General features: G+C 40.1%; 3 protein-coding genes across 4 annotated transcripts in view; all 3 read right to left on the bottom strand.

Moving 5' to 3' along the window:
• The window catches only part of HOXB3 (homeobox B3), a 59,181-nt gene extending 54,419 nt beyond the window's left edge, over window positions 1-4,762 (bottom strand). Inside the window, exon 1 of the mRNA XM_084615580.1 lies at window positions 4,318-4,762. The gene's annotated coding sequence lies outside the window, so the exon portion shown is untranslated. The remainder of the gene's footprint in view (window positions 1-4,317) is intronic.
• A 1,958-nt stretch (window positions 4,763-6,720) lies between these two features.
• Window positions 6,721-11,176, bottom strand: HOXB7 (homeobox B7). Its single transcript, XM_084615980.1, has 2 exons — window positions 10,648-11,176; window positions 6,721-7,626 (listed from the first exon to the last, which is right to left on the bottom strand). The coding sequence occupies exons 1-2, from the start codon at window positions 11,045-11,047 to the stop codon at window positions 7,373-7,375; spliced, it is 654 nt and encodes a 217-aa protein (XP_084472106.1). The 5' UTR covers window positions 11,048-11,176; the 3' UTR covers window positions 6,721-7,372.
• Window positions 11,177-12,529: 1,353 nt separating this feature from the next.
• Window positions 12,530-15,125, bottom strand: HOXB8 (homeobox B8). 2 transcript variants are annotated; one of them, XM_084615509.1, is made up of 2 exons: window positions 14,316-15,125; window positions 12,530-13,697 (listed from the first exon to the last, which is right to left on the bottom strand). In XM_084615509.1, the coding sequence occupies exons 1-2, from the start codon at window positions 14,734-14,736 to the stop codon at window positions 13,393-13,395; spliced, it is 726 nt and encodes a 241-aa protein (XP_084471635.1). In that variant the 5' UTR covers window positions 14,737-15,125; the 3' UTR covers window positions 12,530-13,392. The 2 variants fall into 2 exon arrangements, with proteins under 2 accessions (XP_084471635.1, XP_084471634.1); XM_084615508.1 differs by having other exon boundaries at window positions 12,530-13,700; window positions 14,316-15,115.
• Between the last annotated feature and the right edge of the window lie 1,552 nt (window positions 15,126-16,677).

The following is a 16,677-nucleotide window of genomic DNA, read 5'->3' as shown; positions in this document are numbered from 1 at the left end:
ATGTAAGAGTAAAATCAGGAACATCTGGGATGATTTGCACAGCATGCGGAATCTGGGCTATGAAGTATGAATTCCTGATAATTAAATGAGTGAGTAAAATCGCTGAAAACGTTTTCTTTACTTCTTTTTAATGATGATAGTTGTGAAAATGTTCTTCCCTAAGCATGTTTAAAGACTGTTTCCCCCACACATGGTGATGTAGCGTTTCTATGAAACACAGCTCAATTTAGCATGCTTGTGGCTAAGGCTACCTACCTTTTGTCTGTAGTAATTTTTATTTTTATTGTGAAAGAAAAAAAATAAAATTCACTAATTGAAACTCGCCTCGCGCTAATTGCTTATTGTTGATTATTTAGAGGTGTTATTTAGGCTGGAATAATATGACGCGCCCTGCTAAAGGAAGATAGCGCTTCACTTAATATTTATAGACTTTTAGTGGTAGAAATATAAAAGAAGAAAACTTGGTATAAAACCTGAATTAAGCTTTTGTTCCATTTTGGAAAAAAATATATAGATCTTAAAGTGTCCATCATCCATATACTCAGACCTGCAAGATGGCAAGTTTACCATCTGTAACATGCGGCAGAGTATTCAGAATGCATTCGATCACTAGCTAGAATTGTGTGTTTAGTGTCAAGTTGGTCTCTGATATCATCTGAATAGCTTTTTTCAAAAGGTATCTTAATTTTGTTTAGAAAGATGCTTGGGCTATACCCTGAGTTGCTTGCTAAACTTTTAAGATAAATCTATGCGGGGTTTCTTATGGAAAATATTTTGCCTAAGGATGTTTCTAAAGGCAACCAGGCATGGGGAGTGGAACATAGAGACCTTAACATATCGGTTGCTGATACAGCTTGCAGTGTGGTCACTGTGTCTTCCACTGTATTTTCTTTGCATATTTTCATTCAGAACTGGGCCTCGTTTACTTAAGAAGTCTTTGGTTTTATTAAAAAGAAAAGAAACCACTAGTCGGTGTAGTTGCAAGAGACAACATAAGGAGGAATAAAATGTTTCATTTAGCACTGAGAATCCATCTTTCCCTACTGATTGACATAACTCGACTGGCAGGGTATAAATAAAGATTAAAGGGATTTATTTACAGCATGTACATTCGCAGCTCTCTGGCTCAGAGAGTGCTGGCTGGGCTTTTTTCTCCATTTTTGCTCTTCTGCTAGCAAATGCCAACTCCACAAAGCAGAGAGAGAGGCAGATAAATGAGGGGATTCAAACAGCGCACAAATATTTTGAAATGCAAACAGAACAGAGAATTGCTTGTATAAAAGCTAAGCTAGTTAAGAACTTTGTGGAAAGTTAAGAGGAGCTGGTCCCAGTAAAAAACGGGTCGCTTTTTTTTCCTGTCGAGTTGGGATTCTCAAGCCTTCTGAAGTGACAACACAGCAGGACCTTCCCAATCAGGGGACTTATTGCAGCCATAAAGTCAAGCTAACACTAAGACAACACTTGAAAAGCCTTGTTACTGTATTTAGACATATAAAGCTATTAACAGAGGAGGAGATTGCTCTTGTAATATACAACCTCACTCAAATTCCTATTAGAAAAACGGCATAAGGATTTTTTTCTACATTGTTGGCATATTTAAAACAATGACCCCTGAAGGTGTTTAAAAAATAATTCTCTCTCCATCCGCACATAACCATTTGAAACTTAATTTCCAGCAATTTAAGTTTAATTTACCTGACTTCCCGTGCAGTGCATAATAACCTCGTTAATGGGATCTTTGAAAAGAAGCAATAATAATCTACCATTGTTCCATTAAACAGTGCAGCTAATAATTAACAAAAAAAAAAGTGAGAGGAGGGGTTGCGGGAAGGACCTTGGGGTAGTAAAAAATGTATCCATATTACCTTATTTCCGCTAAAGGAAACCCTGGGAGGGGTAAGGGGAAAGAAATCTTGCTAGGGAAACTAAAAATAGGGGAACAGAAACGGGTGGAAGAGAAATCAAAGCATGAAGCATGTAGGTTGCTTGGAGAATGCTACAGAGTGTGAGCAGTTACAGAATGGAACAAGTTAATCATGGCTGTTATTAGTCAAAAGGAGAAACTTTTTATTTATTTTAACATAGTCTCTGGGCATCTCACTTTCATATAGGGGAATGTCCCTAGTCTAGACATAAACAGTTGCCAGGAAACTGTGTGGTAGTAGGAGAAAACGAGGGAGAAAGAGAGAGAGAGAGAGCTTTTAAAATAACAGGCTTGCATTGTCCGTTCAAAGCCTACTGTATCTTAAAAGGGATTCCTCTTAGGCTCTCACCCTCTGCTCCCTGCCCCAACCATCACCTCAGTGTAGTGCACACCACTAGACCTACCTTTTACAGACCACTCCAAAATGATCATTCGAAACAATAAGCGAACAAACAAATAAATAGTTCATTGACTTCATAATTAGCTCAAATCTCCTGCCTTCTTGTCTCCTCATCTAATTATGGCTCTCATTTCACAAGCTCACTTGCTGTGTGTGCTGTCAAGAAATAACCAGCTTTCTTTCCTCTTTTGGTTTTGTACTACATAATAGATAACGTATAGATAATGAACTTATATAACTTGAAATCCTCGGCAATGTAGCAGGCCTCAGAATAAAAATGGATCTGGTCTGAGGTTCCTGTACCAAATGGGAGGTCACATTTGTTCCATTTCCAGGAGATATACAAACGTGCAATGCATTTATAAACCACTACTCGAACAAAAATGTAGAAAATGGAATTTGTTAACCAGTTTCAAGGGATATTAATCACCGAGAAATATTTAAGCAAACCGAAGTTTTCTTGCATTGGACGGTAGATGGCAGCAGACCGCATAAAATGGGCTGGAAAGCAATTTATAACAGAAAAGACATAAAGAGAAATAGACCTTCCGTTTTTAAAAATAAACAGCTAGGTGATGTTTAAACTACAGGAATTCCTTAATTAGCAACTTATCTATGGTCTAGCGAAAACATTTAGATTTCATAGACAATCAGACATTAGAGGGTGCCCGGGGTAAAGTGATTAAAAAGACTTACTTGGAGTGACATTTATCTCCTGGGTTCTACAAGTGGTTTCTCACACAGCATTTAAAAACATCAGCAGACATAGATTCTGGAATTATGTTATTTAAATTAAATGAAATAATCATTTTCCCCCCTTTTATTTTTAAAGAACAGCAGTAACCACGGATTCTATAACATTTATGGACTTAAAAGGAAAAGCCCGTCAACTGGCTTTTATTTTCCCCTGTTATGTATCAACACGTAACAGCTCCTTCAAAAATATCTTTTGAAAATTAATTTTTGTTTGCTATTTCCACCGTTGCTATCATTTACTCTTGCCCCTACAATATGCAGGAATAGTCAAGCCGGGTGATATAAGTCGCCTTGTCATCTATTTTTAATGGTTAACTCATTGGTGCCTTCCTTAATCAATATCCCTTGCCATGCATAAACCTCGGATACTGTGTTATTTGAAAAGCATCAGAAAACAGGAGCCATGTGTCTTTTTTTTTTTTAAGTCCTGCAATAATGAAAAGGAACATTCAAAATGACGTGCCTCACCGAAGAAGTATTTTCTTAAAACCAAAGCAACCATTTCGTTCAGAGGAGAAGCTATTCAAATACAAGGATGTTTTCACACCGCACGGTAGCAAGCGGAGGAAAAGGAAGACAGAAATAAACAATAAACGATATTTAGGGATTTACAGCTCCACAGACGAGTTACATTTGCAGGAGCATTGCAGAACGCAATGAAACCCACCCATCCTCATTCCCTCCCAGCATCCTCGTTCATTTGGAACTTTCACTTTAAAAATAAACGTAATCATAACGTTGCAGCCCTGTAGTTGCTCTTATTCTTATTATGTTTTCTAGTTTCCAGAACCTTATTCTACAGGACTGTGGTGGACTGCCCTCTTTGAAGAAACCACCCACGTAATAATGACCCCGGAGAGCAAAACAAAACCCAACTGGCTTCAATGCAAACTTCGCCAAATTACTGGGCTCGCCTGAAGACAGGCAAAATGGCAAGATAATTCTGCTCGGGAGGGGTAAAAAATAAAACATATCCCAGGCAACAAACCAAGTAGGGTTTGGCTAGTTTTTTTTTAAGGCAATATCTAAAAGACCCCGTCACCGAAGACCACAGCAGCCTTGTTTCCAAGTCAGATATCTAAGACAGTATATCCAGGTGATATTGCTGTCTTACTGTCTCTGTTAATCTTTCTTTCTTTCTTGGGGTGGGGGAGGAGAGAGGGAGTTTTATAATTGCATTTTCTCAAAGCAAAAAAAAAAATAATCAAATGAAGAGAAACATATATTATTCCCTTACCTTTTGACGTCCATTTCTGTGGTATAAGTTTTTTTTTTTAAGCAAGTAGCGTTTGTTTATCTTTTAGCTGACAAATATTGTCCCAACCTGATAGCCGTCGATTGTCTCTCTGACTTGTGATAGCTTCTTGCATTGCTGTCATTTGCACAGAAAATGGAGTAACTTCCCTCCTTGAAAAATATCAGCCTCCACTCGGTACAGAATCTCCACTTCCCCTCCATTACTACTGAGACTCCAAAATCAGCAGGCAAATTAACACAGGAATTAAAATAAAAAAACCTTTTAAGTCTCTCTCGCTCTCTTTTGGGGGGTGAGAGTGCGTGTGTCTTGTGTTTACCCCCCTCCACCACCTCCTCCCCCTTTTAGCCCTTTCGAGTTTATACACGAAAGTAAAACAATGTAAAGAAGCAAGAGCCCTATAGAGGACACTGATCCGACCCAAGGTACAGCGGCCAAAAGAATGGTGCAATATAACCACATGGGAAATCATAAAAAGTTCATGTTCACGGTTAGCAGTCCACATGACCGGCTCTGGCCAATCCCAGAACCCAGCCACTCATAAAGTTCTATCACAAAGTTGTAAATTTTCATAAAACAACAAGGAATTTATTGCATTTCTTCATGACTGCTTTACCGGCAGTCTTTTTCTTAGACGCCATCTTTTATTTTTTAAACAAAAATATAAGAATATGCAAAGATCTTTTTTTTTCTTTTTTTCCCTGGTGGGGGATTTAATGGAGGTGCCAGAATCAGACCTTACACAGAAGGCTAAAAAAAGATTTTTAAAGGACAGGCGATGTTCAAGCAGCGGGTTTTATTTTAACCTTATTTAGCTGTGTAATTGTGAATCCTTCTGCTAAAACAGAAAATGAACCATTGCGGGCGTCGGAGAATTTGGAAATAGAGAAATGCAAATATATTGAAAGAGAAATGCTGTCTGTATCTAGAACGTAATCTAACCCTATGTATTTATGTGTCACTACGTATTTAGGATCCAACACACCACGCACTCAGAACGTTAATTGGAAATCCTGACACTAGGTAATTTTCGTGTGTGGAAATCACGGGCGGGCTGTAAGATTTGCTACTACGCTGATAAGATGTGCTTCAATAGATTGAGCATAATAAAGATTTTTTAAAAAAATCCTTAATTCAGAGATGCCCGTCGCTGTAGAGGTACATGTCCCAGGGACAATAGATCTGGCCCAATACAGCAAGACACCTTTCACGAGCAATAGGAATTTTCTGGAACCCAGTTTTCGCTCTGGAAAGAGTGTGTATGAAAACACATGACAATGGGGGGATTTGATAAGGGAACATTTAGTTTTCACCTTTTATTCTCTGATCAAGTGGGATTTCTGTGTAAACGCCATAATATATGATCCATATAGTAAGTGGCCTAACACCGTGATTTTTTTTTTTAGTAATGTGTTACATTATTTTATCTAAAAGATTTAATATTCTTATTTCGGCATCCCACTGTATTAATAAGTGGAAATCAAGTGTTGTGTATTGGGGATAAAATGAAAGAAAGATATTTTATTAAATGTTTTCAGCTTCCGTGAGAAAGAAAGAAAGAAAGAAGCCATTTAACAGCTACACCTAATTCCACGCGGTCTGCTATATTCGTATTCCTATTACACACACATTTCTAGAACTGCGTACATCTCCTACTTGAAGAATACGTTCCTTTATTGCGTACACTGGAAATGTTAAAAAGAGGGAGAGGGAGAGAGAGAGCGAGAGCGAGAGAGAGATGCTCGCAAGTGCTTAAAATTAGTTACCGTTGTTTTGCATTGTTGATTTTCCTGAGTTTAATTGGTTTCATTTATTTTATGTGTGTTTTGATGTTAAACATTATGCCGTGCTAATGAAATACTTACAATCCACGATAAAGCAATCGAAAGGGGGGAACAACAAACCCCAAACCATAGCAAAATATCTTGTGTCCTAGGGAAAGGGTCAGATTAGTCACAAGAATCAATATATAATATAGAAATAGGGTTTTTTTTTTATTGTTTCTTGCTTCTCTGCTTTTACCTTTCCCGTCTTTTTTCCCAGTAGAATAATCTCTGAAGATATTTGGAGGAAGGGAAAAGAGTGAAATCTGCAAATCCATATTCTTGGCAATTGTTTTTTTATACCCGACTATGAGTTTTATTTCGCTAAATGTTTTAAAGTCTTAACATTTGTAGAAATGTCATTAAAATGTTAAATACGACTGTTATGCTGAAAATTATCTGGTCCGAATAAGATGACCTATCAGGGGAAATTAAAGGGGATATTTTCTTTATATCCAGAAATAAACAACTGAATTCTAATAATGCAAACACATAAGAAAAGTGCAATGAACTGAACACAGTTTTAGACTATTGGTGGGTGTTTTTATTATTATTATTTTGAAGAATAATAATCACAAACCAGGAAAAAGAAACTCGCTGCTATTAAATAATCGTCTACCTTGATATACACCGCTTTACTCAGCACAATATTAATTCATTTTTTCTAATGACTTGAACAAGGAAGTGGTCCAGGTAAAAATATACACAGACAAAAACAGCATCGCAACCAGAAAAGAACCACAGAGGTTACAACAGAACAAGCGATCATCATAATTCATATTATGTACAGAGTACTATATACGCTATGTATAATTTCCCTTCATACTTTCAGATCACATTTTCTAATTAAAGGTGCTAACACGGCCACATTACTTCATACCAAAAAAGTACACAAGGAAATACAAACAGGGAGATTTACAAATACTTGTACTGTATGAAGACTCACATAGAAAAATGTGTCTATCTGACTCTAAAGCCACATTTAATAGGTAGATATTATTATCCATTCTATTGTACAAAAAAAAAAGAGACTAACATAGGTAGTATTTTTTTTTCAGTATCAGGAAACAGAATGCACCATTCTTAGGCTTGTTTTTATTTTGATTTCATTTATTTTATATATATATATATATATATAGTCCTTTATGTTTAGGTTTCACGTTTCCTGGATTAGCTTTCTGGACTAAAGTCCCCTTCACCCAAACCCATCCCTTTCATTCTTCTTCATCATCTTCAGCGTCTGGTTTTTCCTGGCTATTTGAACTGGTGCATGCGGTTTTATTTTCTTTTTTCCACTTCATGCGTCTGTTCTGGAACCAGATTTTGATCTGCCTCTCTGTCAGGCACAAAGCATGAGCGATTTCGATGCGTCTTCTTCTGGTCAAATAGCGGTTATAGTGGAATTCTTTCTCCAGCTCCAGGGTTTGGTACCTGGTGTAGGTCTGACGTCCTCTTTTCCTGTCAGTCCCTGTGAAACAATAAATTAGAATCAAATGAACTCTGGGTAGCTGTTGGGTTGCCTTTTTGTTTGTTTGGTTGTTTGGTTGTTTTTTTCTTTAAACATATTCCAGATATTGTCCATAATAGCCTAGCTATGTAATACACCAACGGCAGATCCCCAGTTGTTTCCTCAAAAGAGCGCTGACAACTTAGAATCCGATCCTTGTATTTTTGGAAGAATATAACATTCTAATAGAACACACACACACACCCATCGCATATTTAATTATTTTTCTTATCTGGGGAGCAGGGGGAAGTGTTACCTATTTTCAGATTGTGTTTGTGTGGGAGAGAACTTCAACAAGTTTGCTACCACTTTCATATTAAAGCATTTGTTTTTATTTTTAACCTAAGAAATTTCCCATTAACCAGGGAATAAATACATTAATAAATACTTTCCATAGCTAGATAGAAGCCTCTGCTAAATATACCATTTCAATTATTTGTCCTCTGTTAAAGCTGTCATCATTTAGCCCTGTTTGTAAGCTGCGCAATGGTCTTAATTATTTAACGGAATATTTTCTATATTACATTGCTCTGGTCTACTGGCAAGGGGCAGGCAGTGGTTGACATGGATAATGTTACTTCCCCAGATGAAAGTGGGGTATTTTTTTAAAAATCTGTCAGAAAGATGGGGCTGCATAACCAGAGGTTTTTGAAGAGGATATTTTTATCTACATGGGAACAGGCTGAAACAAAGACTCGGCAGTCATCCGGCATTACCCGCAACTATTTAGTTGTCTGTGAAAGGGGACTGGAATGAAACCAGAGCACATTTTCGTGCCATTTGCTGGAATTCAATTGGAAATAATTATGCAGCATCATGATGTTTGTGGTTTCTATTCAGTTGATACCCAGGATGGCCAATACAAGCCCTCGACATCCATCCAAAACATTCCAGTGGACTTTTTTTTTGGGGGGGGGGAGGTAAGGAAGAAAAGACTTATTAAAGAAAGGAAAAGGAAAACGGCCAGGCGAGCTGTAAAAGGGGCAAGGAAGTAAAATGTGCAATTCTGTGGAATGTGGGTTGTAAAATCTGTTGAGGAAAGAGCCATAAACTGTTGCTGAATGGGGAATTGCTATACTATCTTCCCATCGCGGATGAAATTCCACAAACGCAATTACACGGTGGGCAAAGGTGGTGGTGGTGGGGGATCTCTAGGAGCAGGTAGTGTTTTAGTTTTAGGCACTGCAAACCACAAAATATGCCTCTTGGAGGGCTTGTCTTCGCAGGAATCCAGCATATTCGCACGACTTCAAAATCCTCCCTAGCCTTGTTGTTATCCTGTGGCACATTTTAGAAAGAAGGAGTGGGGAATCCTTAAATCGAAAGGCAGAGATGAAGTGTTCACAACCAGAAATATTTGGTCTTTGATACATCAGCTGTAAAAGTGAATGAATTATGGAGCAGGTAATGGAAAATACTGACCACAAATAAGTATAGGGTAAACTCTTGCTTGCTCAATCGCCTGCATTGGGCTTCCTTCAACTGGCACATACATTGGGCAGGAGTTTGTTCTCCCCTGAAGTTTCCTACCAAGACACGTTCAAACTATCTGGCTTAAAGTTAACTCATCACTCAGGAGGCTATCAAGTTGCAATCTGGCAAATCATAGGAAAGTCAGAGCTTTTAGTAGCATCGAAATGAGCTCACATGTTCCACACTGCTTTCAATGCGGCAGCAATCCTTCTTTAAAAACCTGCCTTTAGAGTGAAAACGAGATATTAATATTTCAGTTTGCTAGGTAGTGGTCTCAGAAAGACCAGATAAGAATTAGAAATGATTTCGTCCAACAAAAAGAGAGAGAGAGAGAGAGACAGGCCAGCGTTTTCACGCCTTATAACCAGTGCATTTCTTAATTATTGAAATGAATTCAGTTTATTGGGAAACCAAGGGTATGTCAGAACACTATCTCTTGCAATGAATAAGGATATTTATTAAATGTTAATTGACACTAATATGCTGAGAGGACGCGTGTTTGTGAATGAAATATACGTATGCCAGCCGGGATGGGTGCATTATACAGATTTGTATTTTAAATACATATGCTAAGTAGGCAGCTTCACTTCATGAGATCATGTCCCTCTCCCCTTATCTTGTGGCGAGGAAACAGAACCCACAGTTCCACGGCCAGCGTTTGTTCATCACTCTGACAGCATCATGTGGGTCTAACAACTTTTGGAACCTGGTGTAGGCACTTTGTCTAATAAGTCCAATGCAGGGTCCATTACCGCTGATCAGCACCTTATCCAGAGCTTCTCCAATAGGCCATGAAAAAGCATAAACACGCCGACCCTGATTAATCAGTGATTCTAGCCGCTGCGTTATTTACACGAGACCCGCATCTCTTTATTTATTTATTTATTCCCCTTCCGCAATTTCACAATTTTGAAAGCAGGGATTGAATTGCAAACTGGAATTATGTGTTGCCGTTTCTATTAGACGAATGGTCACATTCAGGGCTTAATTGCGCTGTCTGGGACGTTATGCTAAGGGTCTGGTAATTAGCGCTCTAGCAATCTTAAACAAGCCAGCAAAATTAATTAATTAATTTTATTTTAAAAAAAAAAAAAACCCTGCGAGCCGCCTGTACGGAGTTTCTTTAGGAACAAGCAAACAAAAACATTTTAAAAAAATAGAGTTAAGTATGGGGACAATTAGCTAATGGTTATGATTTTGCAGCCCTGCCTTTCCTCGCTAAGACAAACTGCCTTTTGCATCGCATACACGCAGCACCAGCCGCTCTAATAAATATTTAAAGCTAAAAGGATGGGTTTATGGGGGTGGGGTGGGGGGTGTCTCTCTCTCCCTCTCGAAGGCAGAGAGAGAGCGAAAGAGCGTTTCCTTTTCGGCGAAACGTCATAAAAGGAGTTGGGGACAATTCCCCCCTCCCCTCCCCTCATTTCCCCCCCCACCCCTCCCGCACGCCATAAAATAATTTACATCCCCCCCCCCCGGCGACTTTCTTTAAGGAGGCTTTTGACTTACCTGTACTCCTCATCCAGGGATAGATCCGGAAGTTGCTCTCGCTTTGCAAGTCTGAGTCCCTCTGATCCGTTTTGCTGCAAGTCTGCTTGGAGGCGTCTCCCGGGCACATCATCGAGAGGTTTTGCTCAAACGGAGAACAGTGCATGTTGAAAGAACTGGTTTCCAGGCCGTAGCTGGTGGAATACATGCTGGAGGTTTGGGGGTGCATGCTACTCCCATTGGCGTAGAGCCCAGGCATGCTGGTAGCAAACGAGGCGCTGGAACCGGATCCATACCCCGTTCGCTGGGTATTGGAGGCAAAAGCGCACGAAGTTTGCTCAGGAAAGACGCCGGATGGGAAAACTGAACTTGCGGCTTGATATTTAGAAAATAAAGCATTCGCATAATACAATGAACTCATAATTTGGCCGCGTGATTTGTAGGCCGGGACGTTTTAGTGTCGGTTTTACGAGGTACCGTGATATATTACGGAATTAGAGTCCAGATTTACACCAAAAAGGACCCCCTTTTTCCTCCCTGACCATGTGACTCCGGGGCACGTGATTTTGCCCGCTCCAATCAGCAGCCAGCTTCCCCACTGGCTCCTGGTAATGTGGAAAAAAAAAAAAGAACTAGAGTATGGCTGGATTTATAAAATATGATAAATAATGGATGTGATATAAACCCTCCAAGATCTATGCGAGAATGGGGCGGAATTGTGCTGGAGTCGATAAGCAACCTGTAATCAGTTTTCAACTGAGACGAAGGGGGGGGGAGGGAGGCTAGAAACACTTTGGTTATAAAACAGCATCTTTCTCTCTCTCTCTTTGCTGGGAGAAATAAATGAACGGGGCTCTCTTTATTCCTTTATTGATTCTGTCTAAAATTCCTTCCTTCGCCCCATAAGATTTCCACTGTCTTTGTCGTAGTTTTTCAGGAGCCTGTACACCCTTCCCCCCACCCCCTTATCTGTAGCCCCGAAAAGACAAATGCCTCATTGATACCTAATACTTTAGGGTTTTTGTAAAAAAAAAATAAAAAGAGCTATTCGGCCGTATATTTAATTCATTCTCGTGCCACGGGCGTTGAGCTGCGCATTGAGCTGGCATTTGCTTTCCTTGTTGCGAAAAATAAAGACTATACAGATCCCTTGTTTAGCTTGTCAGCGGTTCTAGGGCAGCCAATTACAACTATAAGTAAAGCGTTACCAGCTGGCTGCTTAGCTTTCTGCTGGGGAAGCAGGGAGATCTTCCAAAAAGTAACCTGTCTCTCTCTCTCTCTCTCCCCTTCTCGTTTTTAAATCAAAGCCTTACTGAGAAATGAGAGGATAATGATTGATCTGCATCTCAGATTTTCGCTGTTCCGCCTTTCCAAGGTTCTGTTGAAAGGGAAAATAAACCTCAAGCACACACACTTCAGTAGTTCCATGGTGGAAGATATCAGGCAAAGCAGGAAGGGTTAGCATGTCAGCCACTCAATTGCATAACTGACAATTCTGCAAACAGATTAGGGGATGGGGGGGGGGAGTGATTCATTTCTGAGTGATTGGGATTCATCTTGGGGAAACTGGGAGTAAGCAATGAAAGAAATATTTACCTTGAGGAAGGATTTCCACACAGCCACCTAATCTGTCAACATATATGAACTGTTAAAAAACAACAGCAAAACAATCCATCCCCCCGCCCCACACACTTCCAAAGAAGAAAAACCCTGCGAGCCAATTCAGCCTCTGCCTCCTCCAGCCTTAATAGCAACCTAAACTCTTCAGTCTCGCTACAGGGTAAGCACTCCTTTGACTGCAAGGTCTGCAATTCTGACACAATTGACTTTTATTTCCTTTCTATCAAAGTAGTCCTGGAGGAAATGAAGCAGAGTAAAAGAATGATGTCACGGGATTCTCGCTTGTAAACTTTATTGTAACTTTCTTCCGCCGCTTCCAGGTTTAGACAATAGAACAAAGTGATGAAAGAACAACAAAATATATCATTAGTTCCCCCATAAAGTAATTCACGTATACAGTATACATTCTTTTTCACAGTAAACCTAAGGATCACTTTACAACTTGCTCCACTGTGCGCATGCTAACTAAAGGAGAGAGGAGAAGAAGAAGAAGAAGAAGAAGAAGAAGAAAAGCCTTTTGGAAGAGACACAAAATTGTAAAAAAACAAAAACAAAAAACAAAAAAAAACAAACAAACAAACCCCCAAACCAAACCCCAAGAACAGAAGCAAGGAAAGTGACGAAATAATAATCATAAAAGAGAGGGAGAGACAGAATAGGAGAGATAACTACAGCATAAATAGGCAGTTTCATGTTGTCGGGATGTCCGTTTCAATAGCTACCTCCAGTACATACAGTTAACCACAACAAAAAGGAGGAGGGTTCAAAAGTGCACAATATAATTTCACATAAACTCCTATAGCATTGAAAGCAGAGTTAACCAACCCCCCAGCAAAGAAGAGAGCGAGAGAGAGAGAGAAAATTCACAGTCATGTTTTACATAAGCTATTGCGATACACTACCACTAGTTAATAACTGGCGAAAGGCTAGAAAGACCTCCGGATCTCTTTTGCATACTGTTCATTGTACCAAAGGACAATCAGGGAAAGTGGGTGCTTACAGCTATATTGTTTTACAGCAATAAAAGGGTTTCCCCCCTCTTTTCTATGCATTGTTTCCCCTCCCCCCCCTTACATTAACTGCCATTAATGTAAGAGTCAGGATCCCATCAGACCCTTAGTGCTTGCCTCTCAGTTCTTAAAAATCTTATTTCTTGTCCCCCTTCTGTCCGTCCCCTTCCTCATCCACCTCCTGGGCTCTTTCCATTTTCTGTTTTTCCAGTTCTTCCTGCTCGCATTTGCTGCTGGGAAACTTGTCTTTGTTGTTTTCCTTTTTCCATTTCATCCTTCTGTTCTGGAACCAGATTTTGACCTGCCTTTCTGTCAGTCCCAGGGCGTGCGACACCTCGATCCTCCGTTTGCGGGTCAGGTAGGGATTAAAGAGAAATTCCTTCTCCAGCTCCAGGGTTTGGTAGCGGCTGTAGGTCTGCCTCCCCCGTCTGCGTCCAGCGGCTGCTGGGGGGTGGCAAAGGTTGGGGGAGAAGAGAAGGAGGTTGAAAGATACATAAACCAGGCTCCGGAATAGAAAGCGAAGGGGGGGCGGGGAGGAAAGGAGAGAGGAGACACAGAAGCAAAGGCAGGAAACAAACACAGAGACAGACCCTACTCTTCTATAACATTACAAAGGTGTGTGTGGGGGGGATAACTCTCAAGGAAAGCGTGTGGGGGTGGAAAAATCACACAACCCACTCTCCCAGAGCGGGGCTAGCAAAAATGGGTTCACTTGCAAAAAAAAAAAAATCTCTCCCCACTCCTTTGTAGTCAAAGCATAGTGTATAGCTAGACCCCGGGCGAAAACCAAAACCAGAACAAAACAAAACACAAAAACACCCTCAAATGAAGGCGCTTTCAGGCTATAAAAGTGCAATAAACTTTAGGGGAAGCGCCCCACATTGAAAGCCCAGCTCTCCACAAGGAGAAGAAAAAGGTCTCCTTCAGGGTAATTAAACTATAAAGCAATTTACAAGTGCAAAAGTTTACCCCCATAAAGCAGTAAAAAGTCACTGTGGAAAGGGGATACTTTATGGGCTCAGGAAATGCCTCCTCTCTGCCCTTTCTATTTCGCCTCACCTTGCGGTCGCATCCAAGGGAAAAGCTGTGTCGGAGAAGGACTCTGCTCTGAATTCTCCGCCTCTTCCCCCAGGCCGCTGGAAGCTAGCTTGCAATCCGTGTACTGCACCAAGTCCGATTCCTGGGCACTGAACAGGCTCTGTCTTTGCAATGGGTCGTATCCATAGAAGTTGCTTGGGTCCCCATGGCACGCTACAGCGCAGGGATTCTGTTGGTAAGGGGAGCTGGAGAGAGAGGATGCTCCGTGGTAGAACTCCTGAATTTGGGTCGGATGCTGGAAGGTACCACCCGTGCTGGGTCCATACACAACTGTGGGTCTACCTCCAAGATCCTGAGCAAAGCCACAGTCATAGTAGTTGGGGCGCAGAGAGTCCCCGGTTTTGTATTTGGAGAACAGTGAATTGACAAAATAAGAGCTCATTTTAATTTTTTTTTAAAAAAAAAACCACGGGAATCTATTAGCGCAGAAAGAGCTAAGATGCTAAGCAACAACAGTTTGTGATTTCCAGGAATATAAAAGGAGGATATAATCAAAACTCTAAGCCTGCATGATATTGAATTCCTGCTCCCCCCCCCCCTAAAAAAATCGCCACTTATAGAGTTCTCGCTTTACATTTCCAAGAAGAGATGCCAGTTCATAAACAGTTTTCAGTGATTTACTTCGGCGCAAATGAGTTGTTTCATATTTTGCAGTGTCTTTTCATGATCATTTGCATCTATTACCAAAACCTCATCCTATTGGCTTCTCCTTACTCCACACGGACTCTGCACTGCATGATTGTGAAAAGAAGAGTGTGAGGGAATAAAGAAGGAAAAGCCAGAGAGGGAGGGAGAGAGAGAGAGCGAGAGAGAGAGAGGGAGAGAGGTGGGGTGAATATACGGATTAAATATGTTTAACTACCTACATTAATGAGATATCTCTCGCCTCACAACAAATCAAATACCTAGACCACCCAAAAGATTGATTTTTGGGGAGTGCTGGAAAATCAAAGAGAGGCGCGCTCAGTCGTTAATTTCAAAATTTTAACGAGGCAGTTTTAGCCTTTTTAAATGTCAGGGTCGCTTTGGAAAACTGTAAAAGAACAGGATTTAATTGCTACCAGTTTTAAAAGGTCCTATAAATGTAATTGGTATTTTAATACAAGTTATCAAATCATACAGCTTCTTATCCTAAACATATTTTAAAACAAACGAGGTAGTCATATTTAACATTTTAATGATCAATTTCCTTATTATTGATAAAGGTTTAACTATCCCATGAAGGGAATTGCGTTTGTAATAGCCCCCCCAAAAGGCTGTAAACTGTTTAACCAACTATAAAACGCCATAAAGCCAGGGATGTTGTTGTTGTTTATACCGCACTACATAAAAGCTGGTAGGGTTTTATGAGTTCCTTCCTCTACTGCTATAAAACAGAGGTTTCGATTGGAACCTTTCTCATTATTGCAAGATGTTGGGGTGTCAATATTGAATTAAAATGATGACAGTTTTTTCATATACAACATTGACTTTTTGTGGCTCCCCGCTACCCCCCCCCCATCCCATCTCCCCCTCCCTCCCACCGGAGAGGATTTGTTAAAGATGTCGCTGGGCATGATGGCAACCTAAAGAATTGTTTCGCTTATCACATCCAAACCAGAACCTTTATGGACATTAACTGATGCTGGTTCCCCCATCTCCACTCCCCTCCAACTTCAACTTTTAATTTTTTTTTAACATGGTGCTTACGGAAGCTGGGAAGAAGAGGGGGTGGGATGGGGGGGAATGAGGTAGCAAGACTTTGTATTTTATTGACATTTGGTAACAGCCGAGCAAAGTTACCCCTAACATGCCAACACTGCAGTTTTCCACAATATAAACACACAGGGGGTAGATTTTGAAATTCATTTATGGCAGTCAGCAAATATTTCTGTAACATATTTCAGATAATAACTACACAAAACCCTCCCAACTTAAACGCTTCTCAGTGTCCCTAACACCCTCTCTCCTTACACCCCCTATATACTTCCAGCTATATTTTTCAATCTTTCAACCTTCAATGGGACGTAAAGAGACACTTCTGTATCTTTCTTTCCGCCCTGCCTACACATAAATTGCTTTCCGTTCCATCCAACTACCTTATACTTACACACAAAAGGTGAATAAAACATTATTTCGTGCCCAACCTCAAACTGGGGGACAATTTTCAATCATCTGCTTCCAAAACGCTAATAAGAAAAAGTTAAAAATGTTCCTGCTAGAGAGTCACTCTTTCTATTGTTTTGCTTAAAAACCTACATTAAAGACGGACAGCAGAAACATTTTACGAAAGAAAGAAAGAAAGAAAGAAAGAAAGAAAGAAAGAAAGAAAGAAAGAAAGAAA

Source organism: Lepidochelys olivacea (genome assembly GCF_965140295.1).
Source record: "Lepidochelys olivacea isolate rLepOli2 genome assembly, chromosome: 27".
NCBI classification, from domain to species: Eukaryota; Metazoa; Chordata; order Testudines; family Cheloniidae; genus Lepidochelys; species Lepidochelys olivacea.
The sequence above is the reverse complement of the archived record's forward strand: the minus strand, read 5'-3'. Positions and strand labels throughout refer to the sequence as shown.

Coding starts and splice junctions, on each gene's coding strand:
- HOXB7 (XM_084615980.1), bottom strand. CDS start 11,047: ATGAGTTCATTGTATTATGCGAATGCTTTATTTTCTAAATATCAAGCC. Junction 7,627..10,647: donor TCCCTGGATGAGGAGTACAG/GTAAGTCAAAAG, acceptor ATTGTTTCACAG/GGACTGACAGGAAAAGAGGA.
- HOXB8 (XM_084615508.1), bottom strand. CDS start 14,736: ATGAGCTCTTATTTTGTCAATTCACTGTTCTCCAAATACAAAACCGGG. Junction 13,701..14,315: donor CCCTTGGATGCGACCGCAAG/GTGAGGCGAAAT, acceptor GCCACCCCCCAG/CAGCCGCTGGACGCAGACGG.